General features: G+C 49.7%; 1 protein-coding gene across 1 annotated transcript in view; it reads right to left on the minus strand.

The window, feature by feature from the left end:
• Positions 1-14,119: 14,119 nt before the first annotated feature.
• LOC114605999 (uncharacterized) overlaps positions 14,120-23,740 on the minus strand; it is a 49,121-nt gene continuing 39,500 nt past the window's right edge. The window contains 2 exon segments of the mRNA XM_077935472.1: positions 14,120-15,067; positions 15,069-16,625. Coding sequence (XP_077791598.1) covers positions 14,941-15,067; positions 15,069-16,625 — 1,684 coding nt within the window. The 3' untranslated portion in view covers positions 14,120-14,940.

The raw sequence follows: 23,740 nt of genomic DNA on the forward strand, positions 1-23,740 counted from the left end.
CCTGTCAAAAAGCAAACAGGTGAGAAACCACGCGATTGATACCAGCAGGAAAATTTGCTCTTGAAAAACACCGTTTTATGGTGAGACAACATGCAAGGCTCACTTTCAGGGTTACCAGCTGGGAGATAAGCTGGGAATGATTTGTGGCAGGGAATGATATGTTCCCTTTCCCGGAATTACAGGAAATATTGCCAAGAAAGAACAATAAATGCAATTGGCAAACAATGCTCCTTTACCTTGGAGACTCACAGCTGGGATGTGCAGAATCCTTTCCCTTATCATTCTTGTCCAGCTCTGCTAATCCCTCTTTGTGGATTCCACCTGCTCTCCTCCCCTTTGATCTGAGCTCTTTCAACAGCCCTATCATCTCAGGAAACTCCACCGTCCTGGGTTGAGAGGGATGACGAAAGGTTTCTCTGCCCAATTCTGCTGCCTTCCAGGAACAGATATTGTTATTATAAGGGGGGAAAATCTGCTCCTTTTCCTTATGGGGTATCCAAGAACCTGTATAGAGTCCTTATGTAGGTTTTCTACCAACCTTACTATATGCTTGTGAAAAATGGACCACTTATAAACGCCATCTCCAACTTCTTGAAAGATTCCATCAACGGTGTCTCCAAAAAATTTTACACATCACTTGGGAAGACAGGCAAACTAATGCCAGTGTACTGGAAGAAGCAAAGATCACCAGTGTTGAAGCGATGATTCTTCAAAAGCAACTTCGTTGGACTGGTCATGTTGTGCGGATGCCTGATGATCGTCTTCCAAAGCAACTATGAGGCAAGGAAGAAGGGCTACCCCTATGCTATCCATATAATCAGTTATCAGTAATCAATATATTCATATATGCTCACACATAATCAAGGCTTACAGTATTTTATAATCCATTTTGGAAAAGGGAAGCTGTGCCTTAGCTAAACTGCAAACTGCTTGAAACAGCAAAGTTAGGAGCCGACCTTTCCCCTACAAACATCCGTGTACCCCGGACAAGGGGAAGACGTGAATCAGATACTGGTACAAAATCCCCTCAGATACAGGCTAAATTAATCCACAGAACAGGAAGAGCAAAACCACAAATTCTCCAAACTCCCTGTCCTGTCATAACTAGGGGAGAGGTTAGACAGAGCGTCACTGCAAGCATCGGAAAGCAGAACTGGAACTCCGTGCTTGACCAGTGCTTGACCAGGAGCTGGTAGCGTGGCAAGAAGCTTGCTAATTGGCTAGTTTTTGCTGACAATATCGTGACTGTCTCATGGTTGTCTCATGATCTATGATTTGCTGTGATCTGCTCAGGTATAAAGACCTCTGGATTTCTGTCAATCGGGGTCCCAGTTCCTTTTGGAAGAGATTCCAAACTGGGTCCTTATTGCCTGGCAATAAACTGCACCTTCTTATTCTCCATGGCTGAGTCTGCCTGATCCTTATTAAACACCAAGCGAGTACCCGCTTACGTTCACGTGCTTCAACTACTCTACTCCGAACTTAAAAACGGAAAGCGTAATGCTGGTGGTCAACAAAAGATGTTTAAAGACTGTCTCAAGGCAAATCTTAAAAAGATGTAGTATAAACACCGACAACTGGGAAACACTGGCCTGCGAGCGCTCCAGTTGGAGAACAGCCTTTACCAAAGGTGTCCTGGGCTTTGAAGACACTCAAACTCAGGATGCAAGGGAGAAACGTGCTAAGAGGAAAGCATGCTTGGCAAACCCTCACCGTGATCACCTCCCACCCGGAAACCAGTGTCCCCACTGTGGAAGGACGTGTGGATCCAGAATTGGCCTCCACAGTCACTTACAGACTCACTGTTTAAACCGTGTTTATGGAACACAATCTTACTTGGCTACGAGGAATCGCCAAAGTAGAAGAAGAAGACTGTTATAAGAAAAAGCTGCTCCTTTTCCCTCTTATCCAAGAGCCCGTATAGAGTCCTTAAGTTGGTTCCCTATCGGTAGGAGAAAACAACAGGCCAACCAGAGAATATTGAGAACCAAAGCGACTAGTAGGCTTGATCTTTTATTAAACTGCGTGGGGTGAGCAGGGAGGGAGAGGCATCCAGAACAATGGTGTGCAAGCTCTTATACAGACTTTTGAAATTGTCTCCCCTGTAGCTCAAGACCACCCCCTGAAGCATCATACATACATCACAGAAGGGGTGGTCTACAGCAAAATCCTGTCTGCCAGAATACCTGATAATGGTCACTGATTGCTTTTACCTGGGCATCCTGGTCATTCCTTTTGTGATGGTAAATACTTTAGTTCCTGAATCCAGGTCACAGGCTCACCCTATTCAGACACAGATACACCCTTAAAACAGGAGTTGCGAGCAAAGAGACAATGGGGAGATTTTCCTATTTCCATCCTCCTTGCAGAGAAATATTTGAGGTCAATTTGGGAGAGTCAAAATGGTTTCAGGCTTGCTCTCCTGTACTATTTCAGACACATGGTTTATACACTTATGTATGTGTTTGCCTTGTAAATTTATGAACATATATTTATATATATATATGAGACCTTAGAATTCCTATAACACTGTGATCGGGCATCTCTTATCCTGCTTGGCAGGGGGTTGGACTCGATGGCCCTTGTGGTCTCTTCCAACTCTATGATTCTATGATTCTACCAGAGGAGCTTTACCTAACAGAAAAGGCAATGCTGCGTTTTCCAAAACGCCAAAAGAGACAGGGCCAGCTCAAGACATTTTGTGGCCCAAGGCAGAGGACAAGATGGCGCCTCCTCACAGGAAGAGGTCAACACACAAATCTGTATGCTGCTCTTTTGAGGGGGGGGGGCACAAAAAAGCCTTGCAATACCTTAAGAAGTAACAAATTGAGTGTTGGGTGAAATAAAAAAAGTTAAGGTCTTATATATATAATAAATGTTCACAAATGTACCAAGCAAACACGTACATAAATATATAAACCACATGTCTGAAGCGGCACAGGAAAACAGCCATGAAGCCATTTTGGCTCCCAAACTGACCAAATGTTTTCTCTGCAAAGTCAAAGGAAAATGGAAAAGCCTCCCCATTGTCTTTTCCTTCACAAATCCTGTCTTAAGGGTATGTCTGTCTGTGTATGAATAGGGTGAGCCTGTGACCTGGCTCAGGAACTAAGTATTTATCATTACAAACGACTGGCCAAGCTCCCCAGAGTATCCAATCAAGTAAGCATTAACAGGTAACCTGCCAGACAGGAGATAAACAACAACAGGAGGCAACCAACACACTCAAATTTCTGTTGTAGACCACCCCTTTCTGTGATGTATGTATGATGTTTCTGGAGGGTGGTCTTGGATGCCAGGGCAGGAAATTTAAAATGTCTATATAAGGGCGAGCACATCTGGGTTCTGGGTCCTCCTCCTTTCCTGTGTGTGAAGGGGGCACCCTGTTGCAACAGTTCAATAAAGATCAGGCTTACGAGCTGCTTTGCTTCTCAATATTCTCTGATTGGCCTCTGTTATTTTCTCTGACCAATGGAGAACCTGCAAAGGACTCTATAAGGACTCTTGTGTCCCCCATAAAGGAATAAGGGCAGATTTTCATTTATTACATTGGTACAGCCGTTCTTTGCCCTTTTATCCCAGGGTGCTGTTTTCAGTCGGCTCATCCCATGGTCCTTTGTAGTCTGCGGTTGCTGATAAGGCTTTTGATTATGGGTGTTTTACGGTCCTGTTTTACTGCTGTTTTATAGTTAGGTTTGTTGGCTTTTAAATTTGATGCTTTGCATTTTCATTTGTAAGAATCCTCCAGCTTGAATTTCTTACAGAAAGGCAGGCTCTATAGATGGATAAATGCACATTGTAACCCGTGAAAGGGTTGCCACAGGTAGCCTAGGACCCTTTCGGCGTACTTGTGTTGGTCGGGGCATTTCTACTTATATCTGTCTTTGAAGATGCTAAGATGGATGTTTTGTGGAAGCTTAAGATCTTTATATATTTTGGGCAGCAACCAAAGACCTTCCTCTCCCCCCCAGGCTTTTCAGTCTGAAAACGAGCCATTGTGGGATGGGATCAGTAACTTTAGTGGGATGGGATCAGTAACTCCTGCTCTTTATACAAGCTGTTTTTAGACTTTTATTGGGTGTTCTTCATTAGTTTTAATGTAAGTCATTTGGGGTCACTGTAAAAGCAATTAACAAATATATAATACATAAGTGGACATTCTATGATATTCTTTTCCCTCTTCTGATTATAGTTAACATAATGTCAGGGTTGCTTCAAGATCCTAGCTCACAGATGATCACGCTAGCCAACGGTCATTAAGTAAAAGTCTTTATTGAGTTACAGTTTCCATTCTCAAGCTGCTGCGTGCAACCCTACGTCTAGTAGCTAGATCGGCGAAGCTCCGTCTGAATCTCCGCCCCTCGTACACCAACTTAATATCCTAGCCCTGCTCCACCTTTTCCGCCTGACTGTTCTTCTCTGGGTCCCTCTGCCCCCCTGGGTCTCTTCCTTCCGGGATTCTTCGGACGCTGACCCCCCGGACTCTCCTGTCTCCTTGCGCCGGGCTTTAGGACCCGGCTCTCTTTCCGGGCTGCCTACTGCGCCTCCTTCCTGTGCATTTGAACTTGGCGCGCGCGCCCAACCTTCCACCTTCCGTCTAACCGTTTCTTCGCTCCCAGATGGAGGTGTGGCCACCCCTGACTCGTGCCCTCCCTCCTGCTGTGAGCTGCCAGCGCTTGCCCCCTGGCTCCTTTCCTCTTCCCTGCTCTCTGGCGGTGACGCTGGACCCGATCTCCAACTGCTCTCCTCTGATTCCCCTCTGGCTCTATCTCCCTGGGGTGCCCCCCTAAACTCCCCCCTTGCCTTGGCCACTGGTGCTCCTTTCTGTGAATCCTCCGACTCACTGGAGAGACTCGGAGATCTCGGGTCGTCGTCATCGCTCATCCTTTCTTCTGCCTCCTCCCCTTCGCTCTCTGTTTCCTCCCTTGCCCTTGCCTCTGCTCCTGAACCCCTGACATCCATCCCCCCCTCGAAGCCCCCCACTCCCCCTTCCCCTCCTTCCGGTGCTGGAGCTGGGTGCTGCTGCGTCAAGGAGACGAATGTCGGGTACCGTTCGGTTCCCGTAGCGGGCCTCCCTCCGAAGTCTTCCGGTTCTTCCTCCCTTCTCTCGTCGACGACGGTCACCTCTGCTTCCATCTCTGTGCCGCCGTGCTCGAAACCTGGATCGTCCCCGAAAATGTCCATGTCCGTCTCTCCCTCGCTTCCTCCAGGCGGCGTTGCTCGGCCTGGACCTTCTTGCCACTTCCTGCGCCACTGTTCCTCTGGTTTGTCGTCCCACCAATACGAGGGTTCTGAGGCAGATCCCGAGGGCGACCCCTCCGGGGAACGGACGTCTCGTATCGGGTCCTCGTCAGAGTCGAACCCCCGGAACGTGCTGCCCGAAAGCGTGGGTGTGAAAAGCCAGTCGTCGAAAAAGTCTGCTGGCATCGGTCTATGTGGGAAGAGGGCATGAAACTCGTCTTTGAGCAGAGGTTCGTCCAAGGCGTAGTCCGGCACCCAACTGTTCGCACTGGCCGGGGTGCCCTCCCTGGCGAGAAGGTATTCTACCCCTTCTTCCCCCCATCTGGAATCCAAAATCTCTGTGACTTCGTTGATGCGCTCCTTCTGTGCCACTCCTGCGTGCCCTGTTCTGTCTCTGGCCGGACTCTGCGCCGTTCCGGGTTCCTGAAACCTGTGCGGTGCCTTGTAGGGCGTGAGCACCGATCTGTGGAATACCGGATGCATTCTGGAACCCTCCGGAAGCGCCAGCCTGAAGGCCACCGGGTTGACCTGCTCTTCGACTTGATAGGGCCCCAGTTGCTTATGCCCTAGTTTCTTCTTGGCCAACGACCTGGCCGGCACTGCGTGGGCTGCTAACCAGACCCAGTCCCCCACGTGTAGCTCTTCGCCAACCCTTCTGCGTTTGTCCGCTTGTACCTTGTATGCGTGCTTGGCCAGCTCCAGGTGGCGCCTCAGCTGATCGTGGACTTCCTGCAGTTCCGACGCGAACGCATCTGCCGTCTGCGGCTCCCCTTCCCCCAGCCTTTCCAGTCCCGGGAAGGTTCTGGGGTGCCTCCCGTTGTTGGCGAAGAACGGTGTGACCCCCGTGGACACGTGCTTCGTGTTGTTGTAAGCGAACTCGGCGAGCGGCAGGTAATCCACCCACGTCGCAGGCTGTTGATTTGCATAGCACCTCAAGTACTGCTGCATGATGGCATTGACCCGTTCTGCTTGCCCGTTGGTTTGCGGGTGTCTCGCCGACGCCAGGTTGATCTTGACGTTCAGGAAGCCCATCAGCCGCTGCCAGAAATTTGATATGAACTGCCGCCCCCGGTCGGACAGAATAGACCGTGGCAGACCGTGAACCTTGAACACGTGGTCTATGAACAGTTTGGCGGTTTGTTCCGCCGTGGCCACCTTCGCACACGGAATGAAATGTGCCATCTTGGAGAACAAGTCCACCACCACCAGCACTGCCGTCTTGCCCCTCGAGCTGGGCAGATCCGTGACAAAGTCCAGGGCCACCCTCTCCCAAGGTTCGGCCGGAGTTTGCAGCGGTTCCAACAGTCCGGCCGGCGGTCTAAGCACTGGCTTCGCCCTCTGGCAGGTGTCACACCTCGCCACGTAGTCCGCGACCTCCCTTCTCATTCCAGGCCACCAGAAATCCCTGGCTACTAGTTCCACCGTCTTCTCCTTGCCGAAGTGCCCTGCAGTGGGCGCGTCGTGCAGCTGCTGCAGCACCTTGGCGCGAAGTTCGTCTCCCGGCACATAGATGGCCCCTTTACGGATGAGCAATCCATCTCTTAGCTGGAAACCGTCGGCCGCTGCTTTGCCCCTTTGCACCTCTGAGATCTTTGCTTGCGCGAAGGAGTCCCCTTGCAACGCTCGTCGCACCGCCTCCAGATCCACGGTTGCCGCGGCGCACGCCCACACTGTTGGTGCGAAGATGTGCATGGCGGCCGCTGGCGTTGCTTCCTCCAGATACTGTGGCTTGCGGGAGAGAGCGTCCGCCATGATGTTGGTGTCCCCCGGGACATACTCTATTCGGAAGTCGAAGTTCGCAAAGAACTCGGCCCAACGTATCTGCCTCTGGTTCAGGAACTGTGCCGTGCGCCAGTGCTCTAGGTTCTTGTGGTCCGTGCAAACCTGCACCGTGTGCTTGGCGCCGATCAGAAAGTGCCTCCACGCCTTGAACGCTGCATGAATGGCCAGCAACTCCCTGTCCCATATGGTGTAGTTCTGCTCGGACTTGCTGAGCTTCCTGGAGTAAAACGCTCCCGGTCGCCACACCCCCTGCGGGTCTTTCTGCAGCAGGACCGCCCCCACGGCTCTGTCCGAGGCGTCAGTCTCCACCCTCATCGGCTTGCTGGGGTTGACATGAAGCAGCTGCTCTTCCGACGCGAAGAGACGCTTGAGTGCCTGAAAGGACTGTTCCGCCTGCTCTGTCCAAATGAACTTCTTTTTCTTGGAGCTAAGCGTGTCAGTGATGGCCGCCGTCTGCATAGCGAAGCCCTTGATAAACTTGCGATAGAAGTTCGCAAAGCCGACAAACCGTTGGACCTCCTTCCGGTTGCGCGGGCTCTTCCAATCCAACACCGCTCGAACCTTGGCGCTGTCCATGGCGAGCCCCTTGTCAGACAGCTTGTAGCCCAGAAAATCCACCTCCGTCACGTCAAATTGGCACTTCTCCAGCTTGGCGTAGAGCCTATGGTGCTTCAGCCTGTTCAGTACTTCCTTGACGTGTTTGTCATGCTCCTGTTGCGACTCCGAAAAGATCAGGATGTCATCTAAGAAACAGACGCACGTCTTGTAGAGAAGTCCCGCCAACACGTGATGCATGAATGCTTGAAAAACGTGGGAGCCATTTTGCAATCCAAAAGGCATAACTCTATATTCGTAGGTCCCCAGTGGCGTGAACATGGCTGTTTTCCACTCGTCTCCCTCCCGCATGCGAATGAGGTTGTACGCACCTCGCAGATCCAATTTGGTGAACACTCTGCCCTTCCGCACCTTTGCGAGGAGGTCGTCAATTCGGGGCATGGGGAAGTCCGACGGCTTAGTCACACTGTTCAAGGTCCTGTAATCCACTACGAGCCTCTTTTGGGGCGTATCCCGCTTCTTAACGAAGAACACCGGGCTGCCTCCCACCGCCTTGGACTCTCGGATGAAACCGCGCTCCAAATTATGATCTATGAACTCCTTGAGTTCTTGCAGCTCGTCCTCTGACATGGAATACAGTCTCCCCCTAGGCAGCGCCGCCCCTGGCAGCAGGTCAATCTTGCAGTCATATGGCCTGTGAGGGGGTAGCTTGTCTGCCTCCTTCTCGCAGAAAACTTCCAAAAATTCTGCGTACTTGTGGGGAATCGCTTGCAGCGTGCCTAGCAGTAGCTGTGACTCTTCTTCCTCTCCTTCCTGCCTGGGCACGATGCAGTGTTCAGCACAAAAGGAAGAGCCGAAGGTCAGCTGCCTCTGGTACCAAGCCAGCGTTGGGCTGTGTTTGTCCAGCCAACTCATGCCCAACACAATGGGCGTGTCCGACAATTGAGTGACGTTGAAGCTGATGACTTCTTGGTGATTCCCAAGTCGCATCACCATCGGTGACGTCTGCTGCACCACTTGCCCTCCTAGCAGCTCCCTGCCATCCACCGTGACCACCTGCAGGGGCAGTGTGGCCGGCAGCAACTGTATAGCATGCTGGTTGACGAAGTCCTGCCCCATAAAGTCCGCATTGCTGCCTGAGTCAATGGTGATTGGCACGTCCATGGTGATGCCATTGGGCAGCTGGAGCGACGCGGTGAGCCTCACCACTGGTTTGGGCGGGAGGGGGTTCACGGGCTGTAAAATCTCTGGGGACTGCATCATTAATACGTCTGGCTGGGCCCCAGTGCCTCTTCCTCCAGCCAGACAGCGTCGTTTCCCTGCTGTGGTTCTCCTTGCTGCGTTGCTGCAGTCGCCATTGCTGAGGCTGCAGTGAGCTTGTGGAGCCTCTGGGGACACTCTTTCGCCATATGCCCTGGCTCCTCACAGACGTAACACTTCCTGTTCCCTCTAGGAGGCTTCGCTTTCACTGCTGCTGGTGCTAGGGCTCTGGTTGCTGACTGAGCCCTGGCACCTCCAACCTCCATCGGTTCCGCTCCTCCCCCTGGCGGAGGCGTGGATTGCGTACGTGCTGCTTCTCTGGGAAAGAAGGAGGAGCCCCTGGCTGGTTCGCGCCCTCCACGCCCTTCGTCCCTGCTCCACGGACGTCCTTCCAGCCGTACCCCCACTGCCAGCGCCCTCTGCACGACCTCCTGGGTGGTCCGGGGTCTCTCCCCCCTCGCAATCTCATCTTTTACAGAGCTGTTTAGTCCCTCCCAGAAAAGGTCTCTTACAGGGGTCGCATCTCTGTCCCATTCTAGGGCACTGGCCAAGGCGAAAAAGCGGGCATGGTACTGCCGTACGCTGGCCCTTCCTTGCTTCAGTCCATGAATCTGTTGCCGAGCAAGATCCACGTCAATGCTTGATAAAAAACACGCATCCATCGCTTTAATAAAGGCATTCGCATTTTGGAGCGCCGGATCGTTATCCCTCCATAAATTGCGCAGCCATGCTCTGGCATCCCCATGCAAATAAGACATGATGAACCCCACTTTCTCTTGCTCATCTCTAAAATCTTTACTCAGCAGTTGCAGTGCACACAGTACGTCTGCTTTAAAATTGGGATACTGTTGCAGGTTCCCATCGAAGTGAGAGACCAGACCGCCTGTGCGTCTCCCCAACCCAATCCCCTCTGGTTTGGGTGTCTGTTGCCCTTGCTTCGTAAGCACTTCCAACCTGACCTGGAGATCCCTGTAGGCGGCAGCTGCGTCCTCCTCTCTCTTCCTGGATGCGAGAGCCTCGGCATTCAGCTGTGACACTGCTTCTCTGAGTTCCGCTATCTGCTGTTCAGCCGTCATGTCGGCTGCCGTTCGTGAGCTCACTAGTAGGCACCTGCTTCTCTCCTCTCCTCGAGGCTGTAGATGCCCACAATACAGGAGACGGAGCTTACTGTCAGGGTTGCTTCAAGATCCTAGCTCACAGATGATCACGCTAGCCAACGGTCATTAAGTAAAAGTCTTTATTGAGTTACAGTTTCCATTCTCAAGCTGCTGCGTGCAACCCTACGTCTAGTAGCTAGATCGGCGAAGCTCCGTCTGAATCTCCGCCCCTCGTACACCAACTTAATATCCTAGCCCTGCTCCACCTTTTCCGCCTGACTGTTCTTCTCTGGGTCCCTCTGCCCCCCTGGGTCTCTTCCTTCCGGGATTCTTCGGACGCTGACCCCCCGGACTCTCCTGTCTCCTTGCGCCGGGCTTTAGGACCCGGCTCTCTTTCCGGGCTGCCTACTGCGCCTCCTTCCTGTGCATTTGAACTTGGCGCGCGCGCCCAACCTTCCACCTTCCGTCTAACCGTTTCTTCGCTCCCAGATGGAGGTGTGGCCACCCCTGACTCGTGCCCTCCCTCCTGCTGTGAGCTGCCAGCGCTTGCCCCCTGGCTCCTTTCCTCTTCCCTGCTCTCTGGCGGTGACGCTGGACCCGATCTCCAACTGCTCTCCTCTGATTCCCCTCTGGCTCTATCTCCCTGGGGTGCCCCCCTAAACTCCCCCCTTGCCTTGGCCACTGGTGCTCCTTTCTGTGAATCCTCCGACTCACTGGAGAGACTCGGAGATCTCGGGTCGTCGTCATCGCTCATCCTTTCTTCTGCCTCCTCCCCTTCGCTCTCTGTTTCCTCCCTTGCCCTTGCCTCTGCTCCTGAACCCCTGACACATAATATTTGAGTTCCTTCTTTTGTTCTAATATCAGCCCCTGGAATAGTTCAGTTGGTAGAGTATGAGACTTAATCTCAGGGTCATGGGTATGTATCCCATTGTCTTTGTAAGAGTCAACTTTATTTTTCCTTATATATATTTTTGAAATCGTTTTTATTTGGTTTTACGAATACAATGTTATAAACAAAGAATCAAAAGGTACATTCATATAAAATCTCAGGACTCCCCCCCCCTCCATGGGGTCCCATTTTAAACATCAAATACATAATAATAATAATAATAATAATAATAATAATAATAATAATAATAATTTATACCTCGCCCATCTGGCTGGGTTTCCCCAGCCACTCTGGGCGGCTCCCGACATAACATTAAAAACATGATAAAACATCAAACATTAAAAACTTCCCTAAACAGGGCTGCCTTCAGATGTCTTCTAAAAGTCAGATACAGTCATACCTCGGATTGAATGTGCTTCAGGTTGAGCGCTTTTAGGTTGCGCTCCATGGCAACCCGGAAGTAACAGAGCACGTTACTTCCGGATTTCGCTGCTCGCGCATACGCAGAAGCTCAAAATGACGTCACTCGCATGCGCGGAAGCGGCAAAACGCAAAGCCGTGCACGCGCAGATGCGACGTCGTGTCTTATGTTCTATTCAGGATGCGACAGCGGAACAGACTGCCAAACTCTTCATCGACCACGTGTTCAGAGTGCATGGGCTGCCACGGTCCATCCTGTCCGACAGGGGGCGCCAGTTCGTTTCCAGTTTCTGGCAGAAGCTCCTAGGTATCCTGCACGTCAAGATCAACCTATCGTCGGCGAGACATCCACAGACCAACGGCCAAGCAGAGAGGGTCAACGCTATCATGCAGCAGTACCTGAGATGTTACGCCAATCAGCGACCCGCAGCTTGGGTGGATTACCTGCCGATGGCTGAGTTTGCCTACAACAACACGAAGCACGCGTCGACGGCACGTCCCAGAACCTTCGTCGACACGACGACATCCCAGAACCTTCCCGGGGTTCGTAACGACGGGGGAGGGGGCGCCGCAGGGGGCCGACCATTTCGCAGCAGAACTGCAAGAGGTGCACGAGGAGCTGCGGAGACATTTGGAGCTAGCTAAACAAGCCTATAAAATGCAGGCGGACAAACACAGGAGGGCTGGAGAAGACATCCAGGTGGGGGACTGGGTATGGTTAGCGGCCCAAGCGGTGCCGGCCAAGTCGTTAGCTAAGAAGAAGCTAGGACACAGGCAGCTAGGGCCATACCAAGTTGAGGCCAGGATCAATCCCGTAGCGTTTCGACTGGCCCTCCCCGAAGGTTCCAGAATGCACCCGGTCTTTCATAGGTCGGTGCTCACCCCCTACAAGGCCCCACACAGATTTCAGGAGTCAGGGACGGCACCAGACCCACGCGGAGAGTCACCCAAGAGGGGGAGGTCACCTAGGGCCGAACCACTCAACGAGGTCACAGAGATTCTGGACTCGAGATGGGGGAAAGAGGGAGTAGAATATTTTCTCGCCAGAGAGGGTACCCCAGCCAGCGCCAACAGTTGGGTGCCGGACTACGCTTTGGACGAGCCTCTTCTCAAGGACGAGTTCCATGCCCTTTTCCCACACAGGCCCATGCCAGCCGAGTACTTTGACGACTGGCTTTTTACGCCCACACTTTCAGCCAGCACTTTCCGGGGGTTTTCTTCCGCGGAGGAGGGAACGCCAGAATCGAGCCCTCCCAGGGGATCGTGCTCGGGGGTGGAGATGGAACCCTCTTATTGGTGGGACGAGCAACCAGAGGAGGACTGGTGAAGGAGGTGGAGGGAGGGGCCTTGGCCAACAGCACCGGACGAAGTAGCAATGGGAGAGGAGACCGAGTACACTTTGGGAGACGAACCCGAGTTCGAGCACACATACACTGAGCTGGAAGCAGAGGAAATCGAAGTAGACGAACTGTATCCAGCATCTACCCCCGCAGAGACGCGGCTCCCAAAACCTGCGCCCGACGGGCAGGAGGGGGGAAGGGGGGGCTTCGAGGGGGGATGGATGTCAGGGGTTCAGGGAGAGAGGCACAGATGAGGGAGGAGACTGAGAGCGAGGGGGAAGAATCCCGGAATGAGGAGGAGGAGGATGACAATGACTTGAGGGTTTCCATGAGTCTTTCAAGTGAATCGGAGGGTGGAGTTCCCAGTGTGACAGACGAAGCAGAGCAGGAAGCAGAGAGGGGAAGGAGATCGGGGCAAGACGTCCTGCCGGAAGGGGCGGAGAGTAGTACAGAGAGTAGTGTAACTGTCAAGAGGAAGGTCAGAGGTAGCGAACGCGCACCAAGTTCAAATGTGGAGGCGCGCGGAAATGCGGAGAGCCCGGAGGAGGAGCCTGGTCCCAAAGCACGGAGGAGGGGGGAGCAGGCGTCTGGGGACTCAGCGTCAGGGGAATCCAGGAGGGAAGGAACCCAGGGGGGCAGAAAGACCCTGCGGAAAAGGAAGGACAGGAAGAGGTGGACCAGCACAAGCCTCTTAAACTGGTGTAGAGGCGGGACTGATTCAGAGGGGACTTCAGCGGTCTAAGCGTAACAGACGTGGGGCTGCGCGCCTCGGCTGTGGAACAAACAATGTACTTCAATAAAGACTTTTGTAAATAAAGTGGACTTGGCGTTGGTCTCTTGTGAGCTGGGACCTGAGGCGGCCCTGACAGACGCCTTCCAAACTGAGGGGCTCATCTTCCAGCGTCATAAGTTTTATATGCAGTTTTCTTTGTCCATGGAGTTTTCTTGGCAGGGATACTGGAATGGCTTGCCGGTTCCTGTTCCAGGTGGATCACGTTTGGTCAAAACTCTCCACTCTGACCTGTCCATCTTGGGTGGCCCTGGACTGCATAGTTCATAGCTTCTCCGAGTTATTCAAGCCCCTTTGCCACAGCAAGGCAGTGATCCATGAAGGGGCTGGGATAAGGTAGAAACTTTTAAAAGTCATTGTCGCCCCAACCTCGGGGTTCAAAATTCCTCTTTGAACCTGTTGCACAATAAACTTTGGTCTACACCGGTTGGTGGCTGGACTCCTTCCTTTATTCCGCAGGGACCCGCGGGCTCTGTCCGACGTGCTGGGTGACTGAGCAGCCTCACACCCAGATTTTTCCAAAACACAGGCAAAGGGGCAGGCTGCTCTGTGTGTTTTGCTAGCAGTTAAACTGCACATTTTTTTGGGGGGGGGTGGGAGATCTTTCTTTTTGTGTGCTTTGCATTGAGACTTGTGTTTCCAGCTCAGCCAAGGCAGCTGTGGCTGGAGGGCCAGCTGTGTGTGTGTTGTTAACGGAGAAATCTGAGGGCCTCGCTGGACAAAAATCAAGGACACCAGCCAGGAATACCAGAGCAAAACAGCAGCCAGTAGGCTTGGTCTTTATTGAAGACGGTCACGACAGGACTCCCACCTGCCACCAGGTGGAAGAAGATGGAAGCCCTGAACAAAAGGAGACCCCAACTTTTATTAGCTACTAATCCCCCATGCTACATCCCTAAGACTACATCATAACTACATCACGACTACATCATTGACACATCACAAAAAGGAGGGGTTTAAGGAGGAGTTGTGGTGGTAACCTGAGTGTCTTGTCACTTGGCTGGTCCCCCCCCATGAGTACTTTCCAGAAGACAAAGGGGAGTTTGCAGCTTCCTGTCTCCAGAAGGAAGAGCTGATCACTGTCCTTTGTTTCAGTCCATACTGAATCCACTCCCATATGCAGGTCCTTTGTGAGTGCAATGATCTTCTGTCTAGGACCATCAGGGTTGGCATGCCAACTGGGTAGGTCTCGCTGGAGCTGCAGGGGTGTTGGCTGCCTTGAGTCAAGTCTCTCCCCTTTGATAGTCCTTCCTTCATGGTGTAAAATAAAAGTTCACATACACGCCATGTATTTAAGACTGATTTCCTGCTGAGTTCATTGCTGTGAAGAAAAGAGTGGACTCTGAGAGGAAGACATCCCACACTCCATACATCTAAATGAGTTCTCGCCTCTGAGAGTCCAAACATGTTTCATAAACACTCTGTTATAAGTAAAGCACTTTCTGCAATCTTTCCATTTAAACTGCTGCTCCTCTTTGAGTTGTTGCTGGTTTGTAGGGTTTCAACTATTAAAGCTCTTCCTGTCCATGAGTCTGTGGATGTAGGACTTCCACTAGGACTGAACCCCTACCTACTTTCCTGACATTTATATGGTTTGTCTTTTGTGTGACTTTGTTGACGAAAATCAAGGGTTCCGCTCTGACTGCAGCACCTACCACACGCCATACATTTAAACAGTTTCTCCCCTGTGTGTCTGCTGCTGTTTTCTAAGGTGTCCATTCTGCCTGAAGCTCTTTCCACACTCAATGCATTTAAAAGGTTTCTCCCCTGTGTGAGTCTGTTGATGTCTTCTAAGGGTTGCATTCAAACTAAAGCTCTTTCCGCACTCCATGCATTTAAATGGTTTCTGCGCTGTGTGAGTCCGGTGATGTATATTGAGGTGTTCACTCTTACTGAAGCTCTTCCCACACTCCATGCATTTAAATGGTTTTTCACCAGTGTGAGTCCGTTGGTGTAATTTAAGGTTTCCATTCTGACTGAAGCTCTTTCCACACTCCATGCATTTAAATGGTTTCTCCCCTGTGTGAGTCCGTTGATGTGTTCTAAGGTGTCCACTCTTACTGAAGCTCCTCCCACACTCCATGCATTTAAATGGTTTCTCCCCTGTGCGAGTCCGTTGATGTGTTCTAAGGTGTCCACTCTTACTGAAGCTCTTTCCACACTCCATGCATTTAAATGGTTTCTCCCCTGTGTGAGTCCGTTGATGTGTTCTAAGGTGTCCACTCTTACTGAAGCTCCTCCCACACTCCATGCATTTAAATGGTTTCTCCCCTGTGTGAGTCCGTTGATGTGTTCTAAGGTGTCCATTCTTACTGAAGCTCCTCCTACATTCCATGCATTTAAATGGTTTTTCACCGGTGTGAGTCCGTTGGTGTAATTTAAGGTTTGCATTCTGACTGAAGCTCTTTCCACACTCCATGCATTTAAATGTTTTCTTCCCTGTGTGAGTCCGTTGGTGTATTCTAAGGTTTCCACTCTTACTGAAGCTCTTCCCACACTCCATACATTCATATGGTTTCTCTCCTGTGTGAGTCCGTTGATGTATATTAAGGTGTCCATTCCGACTGAAGTTCTTCCCACACTCCTTGCATTTAAATGGTTTTTCTCCTGTGTGACTCCGTTGATGTCTTCTAAGTTTTCCATTCTGACTGAAGCTCTTTCCGCACTCCAGGCATTTAAATGGTTTCTCCCCTGTGTGAGTCCGTTGATGTATATTGAGGTTTCCACTCTTACTGAAGCACTTCCCACACACCATGCATTTAAATGGTTTTTCACCGGTGTGAGTCCATTGGTGTAATTTAAGGTTTGCATTCTGACTGAAGCTCTTTCCGCACTCCAGGCATTTAAATGGTTTCTCTCCTGTGTGAGTCCATTGATGTGATCTAAGGTGTCCACTCGTACTGAAGCTCATCCCACACTCCATACATTTAAATGGTTTCTCCCCTGTGTGAGTCCGTTGATGTGTTCTAAGGTGTTCACTCTTACTGAAGCTCTTCCCACACTCCATGCATTTAAATGGTTTTTCACCAGTGTGAGTCCGTTGGTGTAATTTAAGGTTTCCATTCTGACTGAAGCTCTTTCCACACTCCATGCATTTAAATGGTTTCTCCCCTGTGTGAGTCCGTTGATGTATATTAAGGTGTCCATTCTGACTGAAGTTCTTCCCACACTCCTTGCATTTAAATCGTTTTTTGCCCATGTGAGTCCATTGATGTGTTCCAAGTTTTCCACTATCAGTGAAACTTTTTCCACTCCCCATAGCTTTAAATGGTTTATCCCCTGTTGGAGGTCATTGATGTGAACTATATGTGCTCATTCAATGAAGTATATCCCACATTTCCCACATTTTAATTTCTATGAGAGCCAGTGTGGTGTAGTGGTTAAGAGCAGTGGTGTAGTGTAGTGTAGTGTAGTGTAGTGTAGTGTAGTGTAGTGTAGTATTAAGAGCAGTGTGGTGTAGTGGTTAAGAGCAGTGTGGTGTAGTGGTTAAGAGCATAGTCTGACTATGGCAGACCAACACGGCTACCTATTTGTAACTGGTTAAGAGCGTTGGACTTGTAATCTGGTGAACCGGGTTCGCGTCTCCACTCCTCCACATGCAGCTGCTGGGTGACCTTGGGCTAGTCACACTTTTTTCAAGGAAGTCTATCAACCCCACTCACCTCACATAGTGTTTATTGTGAGGGAGGAAAAGAAAGGAGAATGCTGGCCGCTTTGGGACTCCTTGGGGTATTGATAAAGCGGGATATCAAATCCAAACTCTTCTTCTTGTATTCCTAATGAAATTAAAGGTGCCCCATCTCTTGGAATTCTGACTCTCTACTCCATCACCTTCTTCAGAGTGGGAGCAAAGGAAATCCTGTTTGGGTTTCAAGGAAGAGAACAAAGGGAAAGAGAACACATCAGCCGCCATTAGCACCTTCTCCTATTTCAACGTCTCCTACATTCCCCCACCTCCTACCCATGTTCCCAATTTTTAGGAAGTGAAGTTGATGTCGGAAATCAAGCCTTTATCAGGAGAAACCGGCAACTCTCCCAGGCACCAGGCTTGATTCCCTGTTGACCTCCCTGGCTGCATTCCCCAGCAAGATCCAGGCTAGGTCTCGATAGGCGATTCTTCTCAAATGTGGGAAGAACACACCCCCTCTTTCCTGCCCCCCCCCCGGCAGGGGAAAGAGATAGACAGAAATGTATTTACATGCTTTTATTTCTGTCTTTGCAGCATTACAAAAACATGACTGCTCTCTTCAAGCTCCAACAGTCTAGTGACAAACACTTCCTGCACTTCCTGGACCGGAACAAATGGAAGAGCTCATATTACACTCTGAGCTAATTCCGGTGCTTTGCACTGTGAATTGACTGTCCTTCTGTTTCCCACGGACAGTCCCAACATTCCCATTATGTTTTGCTTTCAAGCTAGCAGTTTGCAGCTGCATTGCTTCTATATCGTAACAGCTGCAATGTCATCAAATGATAGTAATTAATGAGCAACTTTCAAAATCCTCAATCAATGTTAATAAAGCAGCATGATATTTTTAAAAATGATGTGCTGTCTGATCTCGTGCCCGTCTTCTGATGCAGAACTATCCTAAAATGACACTTTAACGGCACTGAAAAACAGGGTATTCAAGGCAAATAGATAAACTGTACTTGGTGGAAAGTGTAGTACCTTGAAAATGTACTATTGATTTATTTATGGCCTGAAGTTGTGCTATTTCTGTGGACATGAATTTATTCCTCTTCTGTCTTAAATATCATAATCATACAATGTCATGGGGTGTTAGGGGAGCGGTAGTACCTTTGGTGGGGGAAATGTCATGCACCTTATGGGGTAATCTATCCACCATTGGTCCCCATCCTGCACTCAGCTCTCACCTGTGGCTTCCAGAAGCTGTCAGCATGCAACAGGGACCACAAACTCAGGTACGGCTTCAACCGGCCGGCTAAACCAGGTGAGGATACCTGATGGGCCTCAAATCCTTGGTGGGTTGGGGAATTTTGCTGCAGATGAAGGCAGGCCCTGGTGGATGGAGAGGAGGAGAACAACAGTGAATCCCACAGTCAAAAAGGCAGATTCTGCCCATGCTGCAGAGGAAAGTGAAGGGCAGATGGGGTTCATCAACCTGGGAAGGAAGCCCATGGAGAAAGAAAACTCTGGCCCTAAAGTTATCTTCAGGAAAAGAAAAACTCACACAAATCCAGAGTGGAGTCTCTAAGAGGGTTGGATGGTGTCCTGCACACCTCCTTCCAGCCACTCCTGCAGCCAAGCTGGTGCCAAACGTACTGCTCTGCTTTCCTTGGGACTATATAAGCCAGGCTGAGAAGGGGGTCTTGTGGTCTAGGCAGCCCAGGACCCCCAAACACACTGTCCTGGCAGTGCTGCTAACACAGCAGTTTCAGGGGGAGGGATGAACTCAGACTTGTGTATCAAACTCTCTCCAATGTGGAACAAGGAAAATGAAGCACTATTTACATCATAAAAAGGTAAAGGGGCCCCTGACCATTAGGTCCAGTCATGGCCGACTCTGGGGTTGCGGCGCTCATCTCGCTTTATTGGCCGAGGGAGCCGGCGTACAGCTTCCGGGTCATGTGGCCGGCATGACTAAGCCTCTTCTGGTGAACCAGAGCAGCGCACAGAAATGCCGTTTACCTTCCCGCTGGAGCGGTACCTATTTATCTACTTGCACTTTGACATGCTTTCAAACTGCTAGGTGGGCAGGAGCAGGGACCGAGCAACGGGAGCTCACCCTGTCGCGGGGATTCGAACTGCCAACCTTCTGATCGGTAAGTCCTAGGCTCTGTGGTTTAACCCACAGCGCACGTCACTGTAAAAGCATTTGAAATATTTGTCTTTTGAAGAAAAGGTCACCAAGTATTCGGTGGCCCTTTCAAAGCTAATGAAAGTATTGTGTCTGGAGCTTTTGGAGGTGCAGGACCAGGAAAGCTTCTGCCACCATTATCCTTCCAATCGGGATTCAGGCCTCATCATACGACAGAAACTGCCCTGGTTGTGCTGCTTGATTATCTCTGATGGGCTTGAGTCTGAGGGGGAAGCTCTTTCCTGGTTCTCCTGGATCTCTCAGCCGCTTTGGAGACCCTTGACCATGGTATCCTTCTGGACCCTGTAGGGGAGCTGGGGGCACTGCTATGCAGTGGTTCCCCTCCTTCCTCCTGGGCCATGTCCAGAAAGTGGTGTTGGGGGATGAGTGTTCAGACCCCTGGATGCTCACTTGTGGGGTGCCTCAGGGCTTTGTCCTCTCCCCCATGCTTTTTAATATCTATATGGTGCCACTGGGGGAGATCATCAGGAGTTTTTGGCTGGTGTTCACAAGCATGTGGATGATACCCAGCTCTTCCTATCTTTTAAACTGGAACCAGTGAGGGTAATGAATGCCCTGTGTTGGTGCCTGTAGGTGGTTTGAGGATGGATGGCGTCTTAAAGATTGAGGTTGAATCCTGACAAGACGGAAGCACTGTCCCTGGGGGAAAGGTGGCAGGCAGACCCTACCAGCCTGCAGACTGTCTCACTAAAGTGGTGCATGCTCTGGTTATCTCCTGCTTGGACCACTGCCATGCGCCTCTACGTGGTGCTACCTTTGAAGGTGACCCAAAAATTGCAACTAATCCAGAATGCGGCACCTGGACGAGAAACTGCGAGCAGCCGCCAATACCACATATCATTGGTCCTAAAGGATCTTCCCTGGCTTCCAGTGTGTTTCCAAGCACAATTCACACTGTTGGTGCTGACCTTTAAGTGTCATGGCTGCATTTTTCAGAAAAAGAAAAGTGTTGATCTAATGTATACACATCATTCCTAGTCTATTGGTTCAAGAAGGTTCTGGTGGTTTTACTCTGTGTGATTCAAAGTGGTGTTTTCTCTAGCTGGAACATTTTGGCTGACAAGGGAGTTTCCTTTCTGCTGAGAGCAGGTGGTGGGATCAGTTGTTATGAGGTTATGCTGAACCTTCTTGTCTTTGGGAACCAGAAGAAACTGGTTTAAACTGGAGTGAGCCAGGCTTGTTATCCGGTCCCAAGGCTACTCTGACATGGAATTGTTTAGAAATCGCAGTATTGAAAGGCGCCTGGTCCCACTTCCTAATCTGCAATTCTCTACTCTGCTTGTGTGTTTCTTACATGAGTGCTGTTTTGATATACCAAGTTAGGGTTTTACTGTAAGTTAAGTTTTTGCTAGCTTTGGCCTTCAGTACTAAATTTCTCTGCTGAATGAATTTTTTGCTGCCTCTGAGTGTTTTTTCCTACTCTGCTAACTATATGTCGGTCTTGGAGATCGCTATGGAGGAGCAAGATCTGCGACCTAAAGCCCTAAACTGCCTCGGCCCAGTAGACCTGAAGGAGCGTCTCCACCCCCCATCCTTCAGTCTGAACACTGAGGTCCTCCTCTGAGGGTCTTCTGCTGGTTCCCTCCCTGCAAGAAGTGAGGGTACAGGGAACCAGGCAGAGGGCCTTCTGGGTGGTGGCACCCACCCTGTGGAACACCCTCCCTTCAGAGGTCAAGGAAATGAACAACTATCTGACATTTAGAAGATAGTAGAAGGTAGACCTGTATTGGGAGGTTTTTAATGTTTGATGTTTTAATATCTTTTATGTGTACTGGAAGCTGCCCAGAGTGGCTGTGGAAACCCAACCACATGGACAGGATATAAATACTGCAATCATTCTTATTACATTGTGATTTTTTGTAGTTATTTTGGAATTTGTACTGCAATATCAGCTCAAGAAATGTTAAGGGTGGAGAAAATCACAGGGTTGTCGTAAACGATAATCCCACCCACAAACTCTCATTTGCATACAGTCTGTAAATTTGGGAAGGTCACACAGCTCACCTGTGCTAATACTGGCAGTCTTTGGCCTGCATAGGCACACCTTGTATGTAGAGCCTCCAGCCACAGGCACTGTCTGTTACCGGAAAATCCGAGGGCTCTTCTTGGACAAAGGAAGACACCGACCAGGGCAAGTCAAATACAGTGCACAAGCGGCTGAACTTATCGCTTTGATCAGAGCTTGTGAACTAGGGGCAGGGCAAAGGATCACCATCTACACAGACTCGAAGTATTGTTTCGGATTGGTGCATGCTACCGGACAAATCTGGCTACAGAGGGGTTTCTTGACCGCTGCAGGTACTCAGATCGCACACGCATCCCTGGTACAATGCCTCATGAATTCTATCCATCTTCCTGAGGCTATTGCAGTAGTACATTGCAAAGCACACACAAAAGGCAAGGACCCAGTGTCAACAGGGAACAGGCGCGCTGACAGTGCAGCACAAGAAGCCGCCCTTCAGCCCCTCTCTACAGATAATGAGTTCCAGGGACCACAAGTCCTATCAGATATAAATTTCACTGAGATGTACAAAACTGCAACCCCAGAGGAGATTGTAAGGTGGCAGGAACAGGGAGCCCACTCAGAAAATGGCGTCTGGTATTTTCCAGATAAAAGACTTATAATGCCCAGGCTATGGGTACCTAAACATCTAAGAGTTCTACACCAACGTACCCACTGGGGAAGAGAAAAACTTATCGATGCTATACAACGCTGCTGGTACGCCCCAGGTCTTGCTCTCGCCGCTAAAGCCGCCGTCAAAAATTGTCATACTTGTCAGAGTTTTAATCCGAAACATACCGCCAGATGCCCACCAGGGGCTAGACCATGGGCCTTCGTCCCATTCGAAAGCCTTCAAATAGATTTTATAGATCTACCTCCTTGCCAAGGCTACAAGCATGCTTTGGTAATCATTGATCAGTTAACGGGTTGGGTGGAATGCTTCCCCACTCGCAGAGCAACTGCACACATTGTTGCAAAGATTCTGATACAAGAAATCATACCCCGTTTCTCATGGAACTTTGAAGTGTCAGGCATAGCCCTATTGGCTTTAGCCCAAACGTAGCAGAGTTTTCCTGCACAGCGAAGAAGCTAGTTGCGGCAGTAATGACTAGTCAGCTAGACTCAGAATAACTATTTACAGGATTTATTAAAAAAAGGAAAAATAAAACCAGCAGAGTTTCTGCATACAAAACAAAGCAAAATAAATCCTCTCTTTCTCTCTCTCTCAAAACCATACACAGCACTTCTACTCCTAACAACACCTCACTTCAAACTGAGCTAGCAAACCCTTGATAACAGAGTTGAGTGCTGGTCGTTAACCAATCAGAGTGAGTAGTTTCTAGGTCAAGCAGACCTGGGCTTTCTGCCAAGAGTAAATTGACACTGCCCTGAGTTAATTGTGCGAAGCTAGAATCTGCAAGTTTCCCACGAGAACCAATTAACAGAAACTGAACACCCCCTCACAGATTCTGCTGAACAATTAACATCAAATACACCTATGTAGGAGATTATTTTTCCAGCAAACCTAAACCCTTGCACATTCGCTTGTTCTTTATCTTTGCCAATGGTTTAGTTAACACATCTGCTACATTTTCTTCACTTGATACATAAGTACAGGTGATTATATTGTCTTGTACACAGCAACGTACATTTTGGTATTTTACAGAGATATGTTTGGAACGTGATTTGAAACCCTCTGTTTTACTTAAGGTTATACAAGCTTGATTATCAATGTAAACTTGTACTGGTTCTCCACAATTTACATTTAAATCTGCTAACAAATGCTTGAAATAAATCACCTCGTTGCACAATTCACTCAATGCGGCGTACTCTGATTCCGTTGATGACACACTTACAACGTCTTGCTTGCGTGACCGCCAGCTGATTAAAGCTCCACCGACCATTATGACTAGTCCTGTGACAGATTTTCTATCTGGCAAATTTCCCCAGTCACTATCACAGTAGCAACTCAACATTTCATCCTCTGAAGAATTTAATTGTAACATATAGCCAATTGTCTGTTTGAGATACCTCAGAACTTGTTTTACCCCTTTCCAGGCATTTAGTGTGGGTTTTGAGACCAATCTACTTAATATGCCTACTGCATAGCTAATATCAGGTCTGGACCACTGTGCTATATACAATAAACTTCCAATTACAGAGTGATATACATCAGGATGTTCAAATTCAGGACTCTCATCTATATGAAGTGTTTTTATGAAACCTGGATCCATAGGCACCACTGCCCCTTTGCAATCCTGCATCCTGTATGTAGTCTGTAGTTGTTTAACTTTGTTCTGCCGACTAATTAGGCAGCTGCCATCTTGGGCCCAGCACACTTCCAACCCTAGATATGTCTTAACCGGGCCTAAGTCTTTCACTTTGAACTTACTGGACAATTGTTTGGCAAATCTTTTAGTTTGTTTATCTGTTTTGCAGGCATACAAAACATCGTCTACATAAATCAGACAAAACTCTTGATCACTGCCTGTACCACGTACATAAACACAATTGTCAGCTGTAC

The sequence above is a fragment of the Podarcis muralis genome, chromosome 10 (assembly GCF_964188315.1).
Source record: "Podarcis muralis chromosome 10, rPodMur119.hap1.1, whole genome shotgun sequence".
NCBI classification, from domain to species: Eukaryota; Metazoa; Chordata; class Lepidosauria; order Squamata; family Lacertidae; genus Podarcis; species Podarcis muralis.